Here is an 18,801-nt window from a genome sequence, read left to right on the forward strand (position 1 = left end):
CCCCCAGTTGTATCTCCTAAGGGCCACATCAGGAAAGTAAACCCTGGACACGGATCTCACCCCCCCAGGCACATGGATCTCACCACCCCCCAGGGACGTAGCTCTCCTCACCCCTCAGGGACACGGATCTCACCTTTCAGGGACACAGATCGCCTCACCCCCCCCAGGGACACGGATCTCACCCCCCCCAGGGACACGGATCTCACCCCCCCCAGGGACACGGATCTCACCACCCCCCCCAGGGACACGGATCTCACCACCCCCCCCCAGGGACACGGATCTCACCACCCCCCCAGGGACACGGATCTCACCACCCCCCCCCCCCCCAGGGACACGGATCTCATCCCCCCAGGCACATGGATCTCACCACTCTCCCAGGGACGTAGCTCTCCTCACCCCTCAGGGACACGGATCTCGCCTTTCAGGGACACAGATCGCCTCACCCCCCCCCCCCCCCCCCGGGACACGGATCTCACCCCCCCCCGGGACACGGATCGCCTCACCCCCCCCTCCAGGGACACGGATCTCACCCCCCCTCCAGGGACACGGATCTCACCCCCCAGGGACACGGATCTCACCACCCCCCCCCAGGACACGGATCTCACCCCCCCCCCCCCAGGGACACAGATCTCACCCCCCCCCCCCAGGGACACAGATCTCACCCCCCCCCAGGGACACAGATCTCACCCCCCCCCCCAGGGACACAGATCTCACCCCCCCCCAGGGACACAGATCTCACCCCCCCCAGGAACACGGATCTCACCCCCCCCCAGGGACACGGATCTCACCACCCCCCCAGGGACACGGATCTCACCACCCCCCCAGGGACACGGATCTCACCACCCCCCCAGGGACACGGATCTCACCACCCCCCCAGGGACACGGATCTCACCACCCCCTCAGGGACACGGATCTCACCCCTCCCCAGGGTCACGGATCTCACCCCTCCCCAGGGACACGGATCTCACCCCCCCCCCAGGGACACGGATCTCACCCCCCCCCAGGGACACGGATCTCACCCCCCCCAGGGACACGGATCTCACCCCCCCCCTCCAGGGACACGGATCTCACCCCCCCAGGACACGGATCTCACCCCCCCCAGGACACGGATCTCACCCCCCCCAGGGACACAGATCTCACCACCCCCCCCCCCCAGGGACACGGATCTCACCACCCCCAGGGACACGGATCTCAAACCCCCCCAGGGACACGGATCTCACCATTCCCCCCCTACCAGGGACACGGATCTCACCATCCCCCCCCTACCAGGGACACGGATCTCACCATCCCCCCCCCTACCAGGGACACGGATCTCACCATCCCCCCCTACCAGGGACACGGATCTCACCATCCCCCCCCCTACCCGGGACACGGATCTCACCATCCCCCCCCCTACCAGGGACACGGATCTCACCATCCCCCCCCCTACCAGGGACACGGATCTCACCATCCCCCCCCCCTACCAGGGACACGGATCTCACCATCCCCCCCCCCTACCAGGGACACGGATCTCACCATCCCCCCCTACCAGGGACACGGATCTCACCTTTCAGGGACACAGATCGCCTCACCCCCCCCCCTCCAGGGACACGGATCTCACCCCCCCTCCAGGGACAGGGATCTCACCGCCCCCCTCCATGGACACGGATCTCACCCCCCCCAGGGACACGGATCTCACCCCCCCCCAGAGACACGGATCTCACCCCCCCCCCCAGGGACACGGATCTCACCCCCCCCCAGGGACACGGATCTCACCCCCGGGGATGTGGCTCTCCTCACCCCCCGGGGACACCGATCTCCTCACACCCCCCCTGGGGACATGGATCTCTCCCCCCAGCAGACATAATGGGGCCCCTCAGATAAGCCCAGTATTTCCTTCTAGAACATCCAGGACTGGAGGGGACCGTTCTCCAGTACAGACCAGTAAGGAACCAGCAATGGACGGGGGTCTCAGTTATCACAGACGACCTAACAGGGTCTCCTATTACTAATCATCAGAGGGATCCGAAGCCCCCCCCCGAGGGACTCACCTGCCATCCTGTAGTTGCTCTTCTCTCTTCATCTCAACTGGCTCAGCCCCTGGCAATCAGCACAGGAAGCCCCACACCTGAGCAGCTCATTACACCCTCACCTGAGGATCCGAGTTCCTTAAAGTGAAACTCCACCCAGAACATCTCCTCCGGGTGATTGGTGCTCACAGTGTGCGGGATTCACTCATCTGAGGGGGGGGGGGGGTATCAGTGTTCATGTCAGGCTGTAGATTCCCCATGGAGGGGGGGGAGGGGTACAGATACATATATGTGGAAGGCCCATCTCTGTGATTGGCTGGGTTCTTTTTATCTCGTGCATTGTGGGTTCACTTACTTTTTCCTTCCATTCCCCTTCTAAATGTTTTTCTTCTTTGTCTAAATTTCTCACTTCCTGTTCCTCCTCAGTAAGCTTCCCCCCCATCATCCGAGCCGTTCTGGCCGGGGGTTAGTCAGTGTGCCGCCCCCTCCCTTGGGACTACATCCCTGCGGGGAGACCCTGTGCACACAGGGGGTGGGGGGCGAGCTGACTGACCCCCCCCCCCAGACAGAACGGCTCGGGTGATGGGGGAAGGGCACTGCAGTACGGCCAGAATCCGGGATTACATCTCTCTGCCCCGAACGTCTCCAGTCTGAGGATTTCTAAAGAGACTTCCCACCGAGAACCACCAGAGGGCAGCGCTGTCCTACAAATAAACTCCATTCATAGAGATACTCACCCAGAGGAAGGATGAATGGATGGAGACAGATGAATGGATGGGGACGGATGAATGGATGGGGACGGATGAATGGATGGGGACAGATGAATGGATGGAGACAGATGAATGGATGGGGACGGATGAATGGATGTAGACGGATAAATGGATGGGGACAGATGAATGGATGGGGACGGATGAATGGATGTAGACAGATGAATGGATGGAGACAGATGAATGGATGGGGACGGATGAATGGATGGAGACAGATGAATGGATGGGGACAGATGAATGGATGGGGACAGATGAATGGATGGAGACAGATGAATGGATGGAGACGGATGAATGGATGGAGACGGATGAATGGATGGAGACGGATGAATGGATGGAGACGGATGAATGGATGGAGACGGATGAATGGATAGAGACGGATGAATGGATAGAGACAGATGAATGGATGGGGACAGATGAATGGATGGAGACAGATGAATGGATGGGGACAGATGAATGGATGGGGACAGATGAATGGATGGAGACAGATGAATGGATGGGGACAGATGAATGGATGGGGACAGATGAATGGATGGAGACATATGAATGGATGGGGACAGATGAATGGATGGAGACAGATGAATGGATGGGGACAGATGAATGGATGGAGACAGATGAATGGATGGAGACAGATGAATGGATGGGGACGGATGAATGGATGGAGACGGATGAATGGATGGAGACAGATGAATGGATGGGGACGGATGAATGGATGGGGACGGATGAATGGATGGAGACGGATGAATGGATGGGGACGGATGAATGGATGGGGACGGATGAATGGATGGAGACGGATGAATGGATGGGGACAGATGAATGGATGGGGACGGATGAATGGATGGGGACAGATGAATGGATGGGGACGGATGAATGGATGGAGACGGATGAATGGATGGAGACGGATGAATGGATGGAGACGGATGAATGGATGGAGACGGATGAATGGATGGAGACAGATGAATGGATGGGGACGGATGAATGGATGGAGACGGATGAATGGATGGAGACGGATGAATGGATGGAGACGGATGAATGGATGGGGACGGATGAATGGATGGGGACGGATGAATGGATGGGGACGGATGAATGGATGGGGACGGATGAATGGATAGAGACGGATGAATGGATGGAGACGGATGAATGGATGGAGACGGATGAATGGATGGAGACGGATGAATGGATGGAGACGGATGAATGGATGGGGACGGATGAATGGATGGAGACGGATGAATGGATGGGGACGGATGAATGGATGGGGACGGATGAATGGATGGAGACGGATGAATGGATGGGGACGGATGAATGGATGGGGACGGATGAATGGATGGGGACGGATGAATGGATGGGGACAGATGAATGGATGGGGACAGATGAATGGATTTAGACAGATAAATGGATGGAGACAGATGAATGGATGGGGACAGATGAATGGATGGAGACGGATGAATGGATGGGGACAGATGAATGGATGGAGACAGATGAATGGATGGAGACGGATGAATGGATGGAGACAGATGAATGGATGGAGACGGATGAATGGATGGGGACAGATGAATGGATGGAGACAGATGAATGGATTTAGACGGATGAATGGATGGGGACAGATGAATGGATGGGGACAGATGAATGGATGGAGACAGATGAATGGATGGGGACAGATGGGACACACAATGACCCCCTATGGTGGGAGAACCTCCAATGTTGCCCTATGGTGGTCCTCATGCAGACCTGTGATTGGTTGGTGTTAGTTGGGTGGGTCTGAGGGCCCCTGAATGTCCTATAAAGAGGATGAGGGGGGAGGGGGAGGTGACGGTATGTGGCGGAGATATGACGGGTCTGGTTGCCGGGATACGGCGGGTGGCCTTGATGCGGCGCAGAGACTCCCAATATACAAAGGAACCGCCTTGGAAGTGAATCGCATTATTGATTGTATTCCCTCCCCTCCCCCAATGGAAGTCTTCACCCCTCCCCTCCCCCAATGGAAGTCTTCACCCCTCCCCTCCCCTCCCCCAATGGAAGTCTTCACCCCTCCCCTCCCCCAATGGAAGTCTTCACCCCTCCCCTCCCCCTCCCCCTTTATATGAGGAACTTTGAAGTTCGCTAACCGGAACGAATAGTCAAACAAGCCAGGAAGTCAGGAAGTCAGGGATCAGCGTAGTGGAACAGCCAGCAGGATCTGGAGCCAGAAGGGACGTCAGCCAAGCAAAGTCTTTACCAGGAACACAGGAGAGAGTCTCTGTGATGTTGACCATGGCGAAGGCAGAGATCATCTGGGCCGGACTGCTTCAGTAGGCAAGACTGACCAGCAGAATACACTCAACAGGTGAGTCTCTGTGGAGAGATAGGAGCTGACAACTAGCCAACAGCTGAGCGGCTCAGAGAAGGAAGGGCTGAGCCCAACCCTGACAGTAGGGGGCAGCACTGAGCTGTATATGACAGCCTGTAGGGACAGCACTGAGCTGTATATAATGACAGCCTGTAGGGGGCAGCACTGGGCTGTATATAATGACAGCCTGTAGGGGGCAGCACTGAGCTGTATATAATGGCAGCCTGTAGGGGGCAGCACTGAGCTGTATAAAATGACAGCCTGTAGGGGGCAGCACTGAGCTGTATAAAATGACAGCCTGTAGGGGGCAGCACTAGAACCAGAGGTGATATATTTTTGTGATGATTTATACACCGATCTCCAATGTTTACCGCGGAGCTGACAATCCACGCAGGCGGGTTGGGAGTTTCCCAGAAGTGGAGAGATGAGGACAGTAAATATGGGACATCTGAGTACATTCCTCGGCAATAAATGCGGTTTATGGTGGAAGAATTAATGATTTGTAGACGATGGATTACATGGGCCATCTAGTGGGGAGAGGTGATCGGCAGATACCGATCTTTATGGCTCATAAACTCTGCAGCATATGGGGGCATAAAGGAGAACTCCGCTTCTAGCCTCCCCTGGGCCTTCTACCATCACAACACCTTCAGATTCTGGCCGATTGCAAAGATCCTCCAAGCTCCTCCCATAGACGGGTCCAAGTCTCATACTGCACCGTCTACTCCGATATTGTCCAGTCACAGGCGGGGGAATGTTGTCTGGCAGGACTGCTTGGATCACAATCCGTATTGGCTCTGGCATGTGTCCCCCCGGGTGGAGGTTGGTATTGGCTTGTGTCCCCCCGGGTGGAGGTCAGTATTGGCTTCTGTCCCCCGGGTGGAGGTCGGTATTGGCTTGTGTCCCTCGGGTGGAGGTCGGTATTGTATTGGCTCGGTTCCCCTGGGTGAAGGTCGGTATTGGCTTGTGTCCCCCGGGTGGAGGTCGGTATTGGCTTGTGTCCCCTGGGTGGAGGTCGGTATAGGCTTGTGTCCCCCGGGTGAAGGTCGGTATCGGCTTGTGTCCCTCGGGTGGAGGTCGGTATTGTATTGGCTCGGTTCCCCTGGGTGAAGGTCGGTATTGGCTTGTGTCCCCTGGGTGGAGGTCGGTATTGGCTTGTGTCCCCCGGGTGAAGGTCGGTATTGGCTTGTGTCCCCCGGGTGAAGGTCGGTATCGGCTTGTGTCCCTCGGGTGGAGGTCGGTATTGTATTGGCTCGGTTCCCCTGGGTGAAGGTCGGTATTGGCTTGTGTCCCCCGGGTGGAGGTCGGTATTGGCTTGTGTCCCGCGGGTGGAGGTCGGTATTGGCTTGTGTCCCTCGGGTGGAGGTCGGTATTGTATTGGCTCGGTTTCCCTGGGTGGAGGTCGGTATTGGCTTGTCTCCCCTGGTTGGAGGTCGTTATTGGCTTGTGTCCCCGGGTGGAGGTCGGTATTGTATTGGCTCGGTTTCCCTGGGTGGAGGTCGGTATTGGCTTGTGTCCCCTGGTTGGAGGTCGGTGTAACGGCTACCCAGCTAGGGAGAGGGTCTCAGCCGTTGGAGACGTCCTTTTCCCTGGCAAGCTGCGATATGCAGGTACCGCCGGTATATCCCATCGAACGCCCTTTCAAGAAACGAGACGGGCTACGTTTGCAGAGTCAAGCAGGACTGACCTTTAATGCCACATTTTACCTCCTTATATCTGGTTACAAACTGTACAGAAACAAATGACACTCCCCCCCCCCACCCAGGGGGGGCTTCAATACACATACTTTGAAATAATGACATTCCCTTGAGCCAATTAGTCGCTAGACGTTTTGGCTCCTAAACTTAGCTTGATCAGACAATAGAATTCAATTAACCTTTAAAACAATTATCACTCACACATAATCCCCATCAGCATACACCTCACAGGAGGCTGTTACCTCCACAAGAGAGTTCATTAGCTATGCAAAGGGAACATTAGCATTCAGCAGTGAAAGAGACCCTTGTCCAATTAACCCTTTGAGCTCAGAATACAATGTGGTACATCCAATTGTGACAAGCCATGCAGTTCCTTGTAGTCCTCCCTGCATGAAGATTATAAATGTCCAGGCAGAATACATAGGTCTGTTACACTACTCCCCTTTTGTGGAACACTCCGGCAGACCCGGATTGATCCTTTTTGGGTCAACTTGGGGATGTCCGGTCTGCTGTTAGGGTAAAAGTTCCGTTTGCCTGGACAGTCCGTCGGCCTTCCCATTGACTTACCAGGTCGGTAGCTGATGGTGACGGTGAATAATAGAATTCAATTCTGGAACAGTCACTTGCTTTGCTCTCTCAATGGCTCCCAAAACCTGTTGCTGATGCTCTTGGGACAGATACGGCACCACCTGGATGCAAATCCCATTTAATCTTTTGACAATTTCCGCCTGTTTGTGCATTTCAATGTTCAAGCCACAGGACATCTCATAATACATGACATAGTGTCGTTGCATCTCTGATTTCTCACATTCCCATTTTAGACTGTGATATGTTGCCGGATCTACAGTACATGTCGGGGAAGGTAGTCTTACCCGGTTCTCAGCAGCAAGCGGGTTGATTCCAGCAACGCGGGTGGTCACGGGACAAGCAGCAGCAGGTGTAGGTAAATAAGCCGAAGTCAGAGGGCCAATGTCGTTGCCCAGCACCACCTCGGCAGGTAGGTTGTCCATGATACCAACTGTGGTCTTTCCTGACCCGGCTCCCCAGTCTAAGTGCACCCGGGCGGTGGGTACGCGAAATACAGCACCCCCTGCGGACGGCAACTGTGCGAGTGGACACGTTCTCTGGCTTTACCAGATGTTTTTGAATCAGAGTGATAGTAGTCCCGGAATCTCTTAGGCCTTGTGCTACTTGTCCATTCACCCGTACCTCCTGACGATGATGCTGACGGTTATCCGGAGAGGCCGCTTGTATTGGGTCTGCCTCATACCAAATTCCCAGACATTCCTCAGGGCCCCCCTCGGTCTCCAGGCAGTGGGCCGCAGAGGGACGTGATGGAGTGACCTCTGTGTTGGGTGTTGTGCGTCTCCAATTGTTATGTGTAGCTCTCAAAGGGCAATAACGAGCAATATGTCCCGTGTCGCTGCAGTGATGGCACGTCACCCTAGGCGAATCCCGGGGGTAGTTGCTAGGCCCCTGAGGACGTGGTGGGACTGGAGCCCGAAACTCTGGGCGTGGGGTGACGGTTGGAGTACGCAGTTCTACCTTCTGAGCCAGCCGCATAGTACCCTGGCTTACTTTCCTTGTCTCCGCATACTCATCTGCTAGCCGAGCCGCCTCGTTTAAGTTAGCAGGACGGCGATCTCGTACCCAGTCTTGTATGTCTGCGGCCAGGTCTTGGAAGAAATGTTCCATTAGGAACAGCTGCAATACTTCCTCCCCGGTGTTGGCCTTGCACCCTTGGACCCAAAGGGATGCCACCCTTTGTAACTGGTTGGCCCATTCCATGTGGGAGTCCACAGCCATCTTCTTGGACTCCCGGAAGCGTCGGCGGTAGGCTTCTGGAGTTACGGCGTATCGGGTTAGCAGCGCCTTTTTAACTTGCTGGTATTGTAAAATATCCTCTGGAGCGAGAGCCCGAAAGGCTTCATTGGCTTTGCCCGACAATTTCCCCGACAAAATAGTGACCCATTGGTCTGGTGGTACCTGGTGTAGTGAGCACTGCCTCTCAAAATCCGCCAAATATCCATCTATTTCCTCCTCACTTTCTACAAAAGCTTTAAATGCAGTGAACGGTATTTTCTTTCCTGTAGCAGCAGGTGGGGGGGTAGGAACTGCAGGTGTAATGGGCTGTCTCGCTCTTACCAGTTCCAGTTCTTGTCCCCTCTTCGTTTGTATCTCTTCCCTTGCTTCCCGAAACAGCTGGTTTATTAGTTCCACGGACGTTTCTGGATACAAGGATAATCTCCGCTGTACAATCCCAGTAATTACATCTTCTTTGCTGACCGGTGCAAGGGGCTCCGTTCCTTCCATAGATCCATCCATTTCGTCCAGCTCCAGCAGGTCAGCTATCAGCTCCCTCCATGGTCTGTTACTGGCGCTCCTACCACGACTCTCCAATAGATCTTTTAGTGTGGATCTTTTCAGCCTGGCGTACTGCGACTCCATTCAGCACTTGCTCTTTGGATAAAAGGACCATCCCGCTGCTGCCAACCAATGTAACGGCTACCCAGCTAGGGAGAGGGTCTCAGCCGTTGGAGACGTCCTTTTCCCTGGCAAGCTGCGATATGCAAGTACCGCCGGTATATCCCATCGAACGCCCTTCCAAGAAACGAGACGGGCTACGTTTGCAGAGTCAAGCAGGACTGACTTTTAATGCCACATTTTACCTCCTTATATCTGGTTACAAACTGTACAGAAACAAATGACACTCCCCCCCACCCAGGGGGGGCTTCAATACACACACTTTGAAATAATGACATTCCCTTGAGCCAATCAGCCGCTAGACGTTTTGGCTCCTACTTAGCTCGATCAGACAATAGAATTCAATTAACCTTTAAAACAATTATCACTCACACATAATCCCCATCAGCATACACCTCACAGGAGGCTGTTACCTACACAAAAGAGAGTTCATTAGCTATGCAAAGGGAACATTAGCATTCAGCAGTGAAAGAGACCCTTGTCCAATTAACCCTTTGAGCTCAGAATACAATGTGGTACATCCAATTGTGACAAGCCATGCAGTTCCTTGTAGTCCTCCCTGCATGAAGATTATAAATGTCCAGGCAGAATACATAGGTCTGTTACAGTCGGTATTGGCTTGTGTCCCCCGGGTGGAGGTCGGTATTGTATTGGCTCGGTTTCCCTGGGTGGAGGTCGGTATTGGCTTGTGTCCCCTGGTTGGAGGTCGGTATTGGCTTGTGTCCCCCGGGTGGAGGTCGGTATTGTATTGGCTCGGTTCCCCTGGGTGGAGGTCGGTATTGGCTTGTGTCCCCTGGTTGGAGGTCGGTATTGGCTCGGTTCCCCGGGTGGAGGTCGGTATTTATCCTCTGTAATGTGTGACTCGGAGAGGTCTGACATACGGGAAGATGTGACCTTTCATCAGACGATTGTTGTTAATTAACCCGCAGAGACTTCTCCTTCATCGGCTGGTAATGATACCGGAAAATTTCTGAAAATTCCAAACTTTCCATCTGAGAATTCGGTGAGATCGCAGTGACAGTGATCAGAGCTGATAATGAGGAACTCCACCTGCACCCCGGCCTCCCCCTTTCCCCCCGGCTCCCCCTTTCCCCCCGGCCTCCGCCTGCACCCCGGCATCCCCCTTTCCCCCGCCTGCACCCCGGCCTCCCCCTTTTCCCCCGGCCTCCGCCAGCACCCTGTCCTCTGCCAGTTCCCCGGCCATCATTGGTATCACTGGGAGGAATGGTGTCCCATCACTGTCCTTATTTTAATGTTTACTGAACTTTGAAAGAGATTTTCCTTGTGGGATCCATTTCAGAGATCTGAGGATGACCTTTTCTCTTTATGGATCGGCTAACAAACCTTCTAATCCAGAAGAGCGGAATATTGCACCTCAGAGATAATGAGGTTTATGGTCGTGGCATTGATAACACGGGACATCAAACATACCTAAGATAAGCAATAAAGTCAAAACTGCCAATGCAGGTCAGCAGACATACACAGGACTGAGAAGGGTGTGCAGGATGTGACCAACTGGGGAGGGTGTGCAGGGTGGGATCAACTGGGGAGGGTGTGCAGGGTTGTACCAACTGGGGAGGGTGTGCAGGGTGGGACCAACTGGGGAGGGTGTGCAGGGTGGGATCAACTGGGGTGGGTGTGCAGGGGGGGGGACAAACTGAGGAGGGTGTGCAGGGTGGGACCAACTGGGGGAGGGTGTGCAGGGTGGGACCAACTGGGGAGGGTGTGCAGGGTGGGACCAACTGGGCAGGGTGTGCAGGGTGGGACCAACTGGGCAGGGTGTGCAGGGTGGGACCAATTGGGGAGGGTGTGCAGGGTGGGATCGACTGGGGAGGGTGTGAAGGGTGGGATCAACTGTGGAGGGTGGGACCAACTGGGGAGGGTGTGCAGGGTGGGACCAATTGGGGAGGGTGTGCAGGGTGGGATCAACTGGGGAGGGTGTACGGGGTGGGATCAACTGGGGAGGGTGTGCAGGATGTGACCAACTGGGTGTGCAGGGTGGGATCAACTGGGGAGGGTGTGCAGGGTTGTACCAACTGAGGAGGGTGTGCAGGGTGGGATCAACTGGGAAGGGTGTGCAGGGTGGGACCAACTGAGGAGGGTGTGCAGGATGTGACCAACTGGGGAGGGTGTGCAGGGTGGGATCAACTGGGGAGGGTGTGCAGGGTGGGATCAACTGGGGAGGGTGTGCAGGATGTGGACAACTGGGGAGGGTGTGCAGGGTTGTACCAACTGGGGAGGGTGTGCAGGGTGGGATCAACTGGGGAGGGTGTGCAGGGGGGGACCAACTGGGGAGGGTGTGCAGGGTGGGACCAACTGGGGAGGGTGTGCAGGGTGGGATTAACTGAGAAGGGTGTGCAGGGTGGGACCAACTGGGGAGGGTGTGCAGGGTGGGATCAACTGGGGAGGGTGTGCAGGGTGGGACCAACTGGGGAGGGTGTGCAGGGTGGGACCAACTGGGGAGGGTGTGCAGGGTGGGATCAACTGGGGAGGGTGTGCAGTGTTGTACCAACTGGGGAGGGTGTGCAGGGTGGGACCAACTGGGGAGGGTGTGCAGGGTGGGATCGACTGGGGAGGGTGTGAAGGGTGGGATCAACTGGGGAGGGTGTACGGGGTGGGATCAACTGGGGTGGGTGTGCAGGGGGGATCAACTGGGGAGGGTGTGCAGGATGTGACCAACTGGGTGTGCAGGGTGGGATCAACTGGGGAGGGTGTGCAGGGTTGTACCAACTGAGGAGGGTGTGCAGGGTGGGATCAACTGGGGAGGGTGTGCAGGGTGGGATCAACTGGGGAGGGTGTGCAGGGTGGGATCAACTGAGAAGGGTGTGCAGGGTGGGACCAACTGGGGAGGGTGTGCAGGGTGGAATCAACTGGGGAGGGTGTGCAGGGTGGGACCAACTGGGGAGGTTGTGCAGGGTGGGATCAACTGGGGAGGGTGTGCAGGGTGGGACCAACTGGGGAGGGTGTGCAGGGTGGGACCAACTGGGGAGGGTGTGCAGGGTGGGATCAACTGGGGAGGGTGTGCAGGGTGGGATCGACTGGGGAGGGTGTGAAGGGTGGGATCAACTGGGGAGGGTGTACGGGGTGGGATCAACTGGGGTGGGTGTGCAGGGGGGATCAACTGGGGAGGTTGTGCAGGGTGGGATCAACTGGGGAGGGTGTGCAGGATGTGACCAACTGGGTGTGCAGGGTGGGATCAACTGGGGAGGGTGTGCAGGGTTGTACCAACTGAGGAGGGTGTGCAGGGTGGGATCAACTGGGGAGGGTGTGCAGGGTGGGATCAACTGGGGAGGGTGTGCAGGGTGGGATCAACTGAGAAGGGTGTGCAGGGTGGGATCAACTGGGGAGGGTGTGCAGGGTGGGACCAACTGGGGAGGGTGTGCAGGGTGGAATCAACTGGGGAGGGTGTGCAGGGTGGGACCAACTGGGGAGGTTGTGCAGGGTGGGATCAACTGAGGAGGGTGTGCAGGATGTGACCAACTGAGGAGGGTGTGCAGGGTGGGATCAACTGAGGAGGGTATGCAGGGTGGGATCAACTGGGGTGGGTGTGCAGGGGGGGGGGGACCAACTGAGGAGGGTGTGCAGGGTGGGACCAACTGGGGAGGGTGTGCAGGGTGGGATCAACTGGGGTGGGTGTGCAGTACCGCGTTTGGTCTGAGGTGGGGGGCGCCGGAGCAGAGCTGATCGGCGCCGGTTGGAAATGCACGGAAAGTCCGAACAAAGTCTTTCCGAGGATCTCCGGCACCCCCCCACCTCTGGCCGCATGCGGTATTACATGCCATAGAAGTCAATGCGGAACAAATTATTTTCGTTTCCATTGACTTGAATGGGGAAATTCGCTTTGATATACGAGTGCTTTGGATTACGAGCGTTCTCCTGGATCGGATTATCCTCGTTATCTGAGGTTCCCCTGTATGAAAAATCTTTGTACATTCACTGAATGAAAGAATGTGTTTGAAATGTTCTCTTGCTTTTGATATTCAGTTTTAAAATGAATGTAATTTCTGAATGAAAACCACATACAGGCCCAGATTCTCAAAGGACTTACTACGGCGCAGCGCCATGTACGCCGCCGTAAATCCTAATCTGGGCCGTCGTATCTATGCGCCTGGTTCTTAGAATCAGTTACGCATAGATATCCATTAGATCCGACAGGCTTAAGTCTCTTACGCCGTCGGATCTAAACTGCAATTTTTTTTTTGGCCCGCTAGGTGGCGCTTCCGTCGATTTCCGCGTCGAGTATGCAAATTAGCTAGATACGCGAATTCCCGAACGTACACGCGGCCGACGCAGTAAAGTTACGACGTTTACGTTAGGCTTTTCCTGGCGTAAAGTTGCCCCTGCTATATGAGGCGCAGCCAATGTTAAGTATGGCCGTCGTTCCCGCGCCGAAATTTAAAAATTTACGTCGTTTGCGTAAGCCGTCCGTGAATGGGGCTGGACGTCATTTACGTTCACATGGAAACCAATGACGTCCTTGCGACGTCATTTGGAGCAATGCACACTGGGATATTTTACGGGCGGCGCATGCGCAGTTCGTTCAGCTCGGGGACGCGCTTCATTTAAAATGATACACGCCCCCTACCAGCCGAATTTGAATTACGCCACGTGATTTCACGCTACGCCGCCGCAACTTTACAGGCAAGTGCTTTGTGAATAAAGCACTTGCCTGAAAAACTTGCGGCGGCGTAACGTAAATCGGATACGTTACGCCGCCGCATAGATACGCCATTCTACGAGAATCTGGCCCACAGTGTCTGAGAATTCCTTTCACCAAGAAGTTTTCTATTATTTCGAAACTTCCCGTCACTGCGGTTGAAATTTTTATTTTTTGAAGGAAGTTGTTGTATCACTTGTATGGCCACACTTTTTTGTTCTTATCCGATTAATCGAAACAATAACGGGCCAACGAATCAAAACTGAAAATAATTGTTATGCCGCGTGCACACGGTCGAAATTTCTGACAACAAATGTTCGATGGGAGCTTGTTGTCGGAAAATCCGACCGTGTGTAGGCTCCATTGGACATTTGCTGTCGGAATTTCCGACAACAAAATTTGAGAGCTGGTTCTCAATTTTTCCGACAACAAAAGTTGTTGTCGGAAATTACGATCGTGTGTATCCAATTCGACACACAAAAATCCCACGCATGCTCGGAATCATTGAACTTCATTTTTCTCGTCGTAGTGTTGTACGTCACCGCGTTCTTGACGTTCGCAATTTCCGACAACATTTGTGTGACCGTGTGTATGCAAGACAAGTTTGAGCCAAGATTCCGTCGGAAAAATTCTTGTCGGATTTTCTGATTGTACGCGGCATAAGTCGCAGCCCTACGTCCAGTACTGAAGTGTTCTGTACGGCTCCAATCACTGTATCCACCTTACAATCCATGTCGCTTCCTCCGCCCCTTCCCAAATCCCCACCCCCCCCCCCCCCTCAGCTTTTCTCTCTACCCCCCCCCCCTCCCCTTCATAGTCCAGATGTTACTTATATTACTAACACCCCCAAAATGGCTGCTGGAGCCCATCACTGCAGACACTTCAATAGCTGTGTTATTCCACTGCCCAGAGTGCAGAGACATCTAGACTGTGATTGGTGGAGGGGGCGGATCTGGGATTACACTCAGCCTGTGATTGGTGGAGGGGTGGGTCTGGGATTACAGACAGTAATCAGTGTAGTGTGTGCTGACCGTGTTTGCCTGAAGCTTGCCGGGAGCTGCCAATTGACAGAAAGAGATCCCCCCTCCCCCCTCCTCCTTCCCGAAGAAGAAGAAAGTGTCAGGGTTCTGTGCGTGAGCGACCCCCATGACACCAATGCGAGGCTCCGGCGATGCTGCCCTCGCCTCTCGCTCTCAGGGGGCCAGACTCCGGACAAGTTCCAGCCATGGCACACCAGGGAGCGGCGGTGGTCCTGCACGGGGTTCGGCAGTCTGGCAATTTTTCTCCACATCCCCAGAAGATGTGTCTGTGGCCGTATGCAACTTATGTGAGCAGAGGCTAAGCCGGGGCCGCCCGGGGACCCATTTGGGAACTTCGGCACTCATACAGCACATGCGACGCCATCATACCATCCTATGGGAGATGTGCAGTGGCCAACAACGCCAAGCCCTTCCTCCTCGTCATCAGTCCAGTTTTCAATCCAAGACCCAGAGAGCATCATCATCGTCCTCATCGTTTGCCGCTGCCGCCCACAGCGCCCAGACCTCTCCGGGGCAGGAAGACTCAGCCATCTGTTGTAGCGATGATGAAGAAGGCGACACGGCCGGTACTAAAAGCAAGTTGGACCACAGTGGCTCTTCGGCTATGCACAGTCAGCCTCACTCCCACCAGCAGCAAGAGCATAACCCTTCTCCGCCACCTCCCTACAGTCACCAACCATCCATTGTGGAGTGTCTGGAACAGAAACACGATGCCAATCATCCGCTGGTACGCCAACTCAATGCCCACCTGGCCAGGTTGCTGGTGATGCAGTCGCTGCCGTACCAGCTTGTGGATTCCAACTCTTTTCAGAAACTCATGGAGTGCGCTCAACCTCGATGGAAGATCCCAAGCAGCCACTACTTCTCTAACAAGGCTATCCCTGCCCTCTACGCTCATGTCACCAAGAACGTCGCCCATTCCCTCGATTTCTCCCTTTGTAGCTCAGTGCACACCACTGCCGAAATCTGGAGCAGCAGCCACAGTCAAGAACAGTACTTGGCTTTCACAGCCCATTGGGTCAACTTAGTAACTAGCAGTGACAACGCATCATGTTCACAGGGGCAGGAGGTGGAACTTGTAACACCACCACGAATGGCCAGGTCAAGCTCTGAGACCAGACGTTTGTCCCTGTCTTCCATATCTTCTTCAGAGGACCAATCCCGATCTCCAACAGCAAAACAGCCAGCAAGTACTTGTCTTCCTCCTTATCATACCTGTAAGATGAAGCGCTGCCGCGCCATATTGCACCTCATGAGCCTCGGGGACAGAAGTCACACAGCGGGCGAGTTGCTGGCATGTATCAACCAACAGATTGCCCGTTGGTTTTCCCCCCACCTTCTTCATGTGGGCAATGTGGTCAGTGACAATTCCAAGAGCATAGCTACTGCACTGCGCATGGGGCAACTAAAAAATTCCCCCAGCTTCACTCACATCGTAAACTCAGCGGTGCATTCCTTTCTCACCAACTATCCAGGTTTGGAAAATGTCTTGGGCATGGCCAGGAGAGTCTGCTCCCATTTCAGCAGATCTTACGCGGCAAAAAACGCTCTCTTGGACTTGCAAAGACAGAACGGCCTCCCTTTTCACAAGCTTATCTGCGACGTCCCCATGCAATGGAATTCCACCCTGCAGATGCTTGACCGACTCTACGAGCAACGCAAAGCAGTAGATGACTACATGATGCACCGCGGCACCAACGCGGTCAACGTGTGCTTGTTTGAACCCCGCCAATGGCAGATGATCAGGGATGTGTGTCACCTTCTAAAGCCCTTCGAAGAGGCCACCAGGTTTGTCAGTCGGGAGAACTGCGGCTTGAACGATGTCATCCCACTCATCTTTATACTGGAGAAGGCCCTGACATTGATGCAGCAAGGTAAAGAAGAAGAAGAAGATGAAGTGAAGGATCTGACTGGCTGTCGTGTATCTGTTGGTGTAACGTTTGGGGGGGGCTCTGCACAGGAGGAAATGGAGGATGATGAGGAAGGTCAACATTTCATACATTCGAAGTCTGAAGAGAAGATTCGCCCTTCAATTCCTTTGAAAGAGGGTGAAGAGGAGGCAATGTCATTGCCAGTTGGGGATGAGGCTGACCACCTGTCTAGCAGGTGTGCCAGTAGTGACCATGACGATAACCACAACGAGGAATTTCAGTGGGGGGTGGGGAATGACTCTACTATGGGCTCAGAGACACTGGCAGGTATGGCCAGCTACATGCTGACTTGTTTGCAGAGTGACATGCATATTACGGATATTAAGCTGAGGGATGACTATTGGGTGGCCACACTTCTGGACCCGCGCTATAAGAGCAAGATGGGGAAATTTTTTGAAGCTTCTGAAAGGGAAACAAAACTCCGGCATTACCAGTCTACACTCTGCAGCCTGCTTGCAGCCGCTTTTACTGAGCAGACACCGATAAGCCCCCCACCTGAGGATGAGGCGCCTCTCCGCTCCCCGCTGCCCCATCAATCCAACACCTTCACCAAAACCAGCAGCACCAGCAGCATCCACTACAGTTTATTTGACATGATGGAGAATTTTTTCCAGCCACCGCCCTACACTGAGCCATCCAACCAAAGATATAAGCAACATTTCGAAAAGATGGTGACCTCCTACCTGGACTGTTCCCTGGTCCCAGACAACCTGAGCTACGACCCCATGAACTACTGGGTGTGCAAACTGGACCAGTGGCCCGAGCTGGCTCAGTTTGCCATCCAGCTGCTCACCTGTCCACCCTCGAGTGTCCTTTCAGAAAGAGTATTCCGCGAGGTAGGTGGCGTCATCCACCCCAAATGTACAAAGCTGTCTGCTGCAAGAGTGGAGAGACTGACCTTTATCAAAATGAATGAAAGCTGGATAAGTGACAACTTTCTGCCCCCCCCGCCCGATACTACCGAATAGATCCATCGCTTATAGCTGGAACCCATCCACTGCCCAATGCCTGCCTGCTGCAGCCACCAGAGACTGGAACCAATCCACTGCCCAATGCCTGCCTGCTGCAGCCACAGAGACTGGAACCAATCCACTGCCTGCCAGCTGCAGCCACCAAAGACTGGAAGCCATCCACTGTCCAATGCCTGCCAGCTGCAGCCACCAAAAACTGGAACCTATCCACTCCTAATGCCTGCTGCTGCAGCCACAGAGACTGGAACCTATCCACTGCCCAATGCCTGCCGGATGCAGCCACAGAGACTGGAACCTATCCACTGCCCAATGCCTGCTTGCCGCAGCCACCAGAGACTGGAACCCATCCACTGCCCAATGCCTGCTTGCCGCAGCCACCAGAGACTGGAACCTATCCACTGCCTGCCTGCCGCAGCCACCAGAGACTGGAACCTATCCACTGCCCAATGCCTGCCCGCTGCAGCCACCAAAGACTGGAACCTATCCACTGCCCAATGCCTGCCCGCTGCAGCCACCAAAGACTGGAACCTATTCCCTGCCCAATACCTGCCCGCCGCAGCCACCAGAGACTGGAACTAATCCACTGCCCAATGCCTCATGGCTGCAGCCACAGAGACTGGAACCTATCCACTGCCCAATGCCTGCCCACTGCAGCCACCAAAGACTGGAACCTATTCCCTGCCCAATGCCTGCCCGCCGCAGCCACCAGAGACTGGAACCAATCCACTGCCCAATGCCTGCCGGCTGCAGTCACAGAGACTGGAATCTATCCACTGCCCAATGCCTGCTTGTCGCAGACACCAGAGACTGGAACCTATCCACTGCCTGCTTGCCGCAGACACCAGAGACTGGAACCTATCCACTGTCCAATGCCTGCCTGCTGCAGCCACCAAAGAGTGGAACCTATTCCCTGCCCAATGCC

At 54.9% G+C, this 18,801-nt stretch overlaps 1 protein-coding gene across 1 annotated transcript; it reads left to right on the top strand.

Annotated features, from left to right (window-relative positions):
- Positions 1-14,956: 14,956 nt before the first annotated feature.
- LOC120916174 (zinc finger BED domain-containing protein 6-like) lies at positions 14,957-18,739 on the top strand. The gene has a single exon (XM_040326999.1). It carries the CDS (start codon positions 15,084-15,086, stop codon positions 17,874-17,876), a length of 2,793 nt encoding a protein of 930 aa, XP_040182933.1. The 5' UTR covers positions 14,957-15,083; the 3' UTR covers positions 17,877-18,739.
- The last annotated feature ends 62 nt before the right edge of the window (positions 18,740-18,801 follow it).

This window comes from Rana temporaria, chromosome 10, assembly GCF_905171775.1.
Source record: "Rana temporaria chromosome 10, aRanTem1.1, whole genome shotgun sequence".
In the NCBI taxonomy this organism is placed as follows: Eukaryota; Metazoa; Chordata; class Amphibia; order Anura; family Ranidae; genus Rana; species Rana temporaria.

Excerpts from the sequence above, each read along its gene's own strand:
- LOC120916174 (XM_040326999.1), top strand. The coding sequence starts at position 15,084 with ATGACACCAATGCGAGGCTCCGGCGATGCTGCCCTCGCCTCTCGCTCT.